The 2,114-nt window shown below is 37.4% G+C and overlaps 1 protein-coding gene across 1 annotated transcript in view; it reads left to right on the plus strand.

Annotated features, from left to right (window-relative positions):
• Nucleotides 1-1,515, plus strand: part of LOC106528325 (fatty aldehyde dehydrogenase) — a gene marked incomplete at its 3' end in the record, with an annotated part of 17,705 nt that extends 16,190 nt beyond the window's left edge. Inside the window, 2 exon segments of the mRNA XM_014023472.1 lie at nt 884-1,001; nt 1,374-1,515. Coding sequence (XP_013878926.1) covers nt 884-1,001; nt 1,374-1,515 — 260 coding nt within the window.
• Nucleotides 1,516-2,114: the final 599 nt, after the last annotated feature.

The following is a 2,114-nucleotide window of genomic DNA, read 5'->3' on the forward strand; positions in this document are numbered from 1 at the left end:
ATGATGGATGGAGGTATGTATGTATGTATGGATGGAAGGATGGATGGCTGGAGGTATGGATGGATGATGGATGGAGGTATGTATGTATGTATGGATGGAAGGATGGATGGCTGGAGGTATGGATGGATGATGGATGGAGGTATGTATGTATGTATGGATGGAAGGATGGATGGCTGGAGGTATGGATGGAGGTAAATATGTATGGATGGATGTTAAAACACAACAGGCTACTTTGTAATTGAACTTACACTGCTTTATCAAGCCTCATGGGGACTCAAAGCCCTTTACACTCAGTCATTCACACACTGATGGTGCTAAGCTACATTAGATCAAACCGGCAACTCTCCAGTTACAGGATGACTCCCCTAACCACTCCACCACAGCCGCCCCACCTCCTGTTATCTGTTTGAAGTAAAGGAAATAACTGTAAGAAAGTTTTACAAAATAAAACTGAAAAACATGACATATTTATTTAATATATGTATATAAAAATAGATCAGATCAGGTTTTAAATTGTGTCTTCTTGTGAAAAAGTGTTGGACTCTGAGTTAGAAGTTTTTAACGAGAAGTCTGAAGGTCTGTGTGTGAGTAAAGTACGTCAGGTGATAGATGGATACATCATCAAGATGTGTGTTTGTGTGAATTAATGCATTTTAAATTTCTGAAAAATTTATGTCTTTAGGCCCAACTGTTCCAAAATAAAAATAAAAMTGTCCCAAATCTGCTGAAGTGGTTATGAAGCAGCATGAATAGAACTTGGACAGGGGCTTCGTTTTGTATCCTAAAAGTATGGATACGAAGTGAGCAAAACTGCAAAAATATGATTTGGTGCATATAGGGTGTATGTGTGTGTGTGTATTTATTTATTTATTTTCCTGCACAGCCGGATCACCTGGGGGAAGTTAACTAACTGTGGTCAGACGTGTATCGCTCCAGACTACGTTTTGTGTGAATCTGTCGTCCAGAGCAGAGTTCTGGAGGAGATCAAGAAGTCCATAAAGGTCAGTTTGGACAGTATCATGTAACCATGTCACAATGTTAGATTTTTGTATTATTTGTTATTAATTTGGATAGTTTATTTTTTAAAAGTTGGCAATCAGAGAAATTATTTTATAATACTTTGAATTCTAAACAGAATGACAGAGTTTGACAGTAGAAATTAGGAAACAAAAATACAGTAAAATGATGATTTGCAGCTTTTACAAGATAAAAAAAGTCACAGGATGTTAGAAACCGTTCTCTGGTGTTTGTCTAACATAATTCAAATTGTATTTTTTGTTTTTATAAAGATGAAGGTGACTTCTGTTCACAGTAAACATGGAGATTTTGTTTTCTAACGCTACACAACCTTTCTGTAATGTGACTCCACGCAGGAGTTTTACACCGACAACCCAAAGGTGAGTGATGACTACGGTCGCATCGTCAGCCAGCGTCACTTCAAGAGACTCATGGGTCTGATGGAGGGGAGCACCGTGGCGTTTGGTGGAGATGTTGATGAATCACAGCTGTACATCGGTAYGTGATGTGTTTTAGACAAAGCTCTGTGGTGTGAAGTCTATTCATAATATGTGTATCTACTGACATCAATACAAGAATACATTTGTCAGAGTTCCTGTAWCAAATAAAACAGCTCCAGTTATTGTCTGTATCTGCACCGTTTAGCTGCTGTTAAAAAATAATTCAAACTTCTACAAGTAAAGTCCTTTAAAATTACGAGTCCCCCCAGAAAACTGAAGCTGCTGTCATGTAACTGTTTCATATCAGCTGTGTCAAAAAGCTTCTCGTTCCCTGTGATCTACAGCAGCAGTGTGAAATGTTCATGCACAAAAAACCAAAGGGTTATAATCTGCTTGCTTTAAAACACACTGTTATCTTATGAATACCTTTCAAATTAAACATCATCTGGTGTTTCAGAAGCTCCATGAACACCAGCACCCATGTAGCTGAAAGCTAGGTACATTATTATTATTATTATTACTATTATCATTATTACTATTATCATCATTACTATTATTATTACTACTGTTGTTGTTGTTGTTGTTGTTGTACTATGTAAGGCCAACCTTGCAGTTTTGGAGCAGATCAAAGCTTTGGTTGAACACACGTCATGTAGG

Source organism: Austrofundulus limnaeus, unplaced genomic scaffold (assembly GCF_001266775.1).
Source record: "Austrofundulus limnaeus strain Quisiro unplaced genomic scaffold, Austrofundulus_limnaeus-1.0 Scaffold371, whole genome shotgun sequence".
Lineage (NCBI taxonomy): Eukaryota > Metazoa > Chordata > Actinopteri > Cyprinodontiformes > Rivulidae > Austrofundulus > Austrofundulus limnaeus.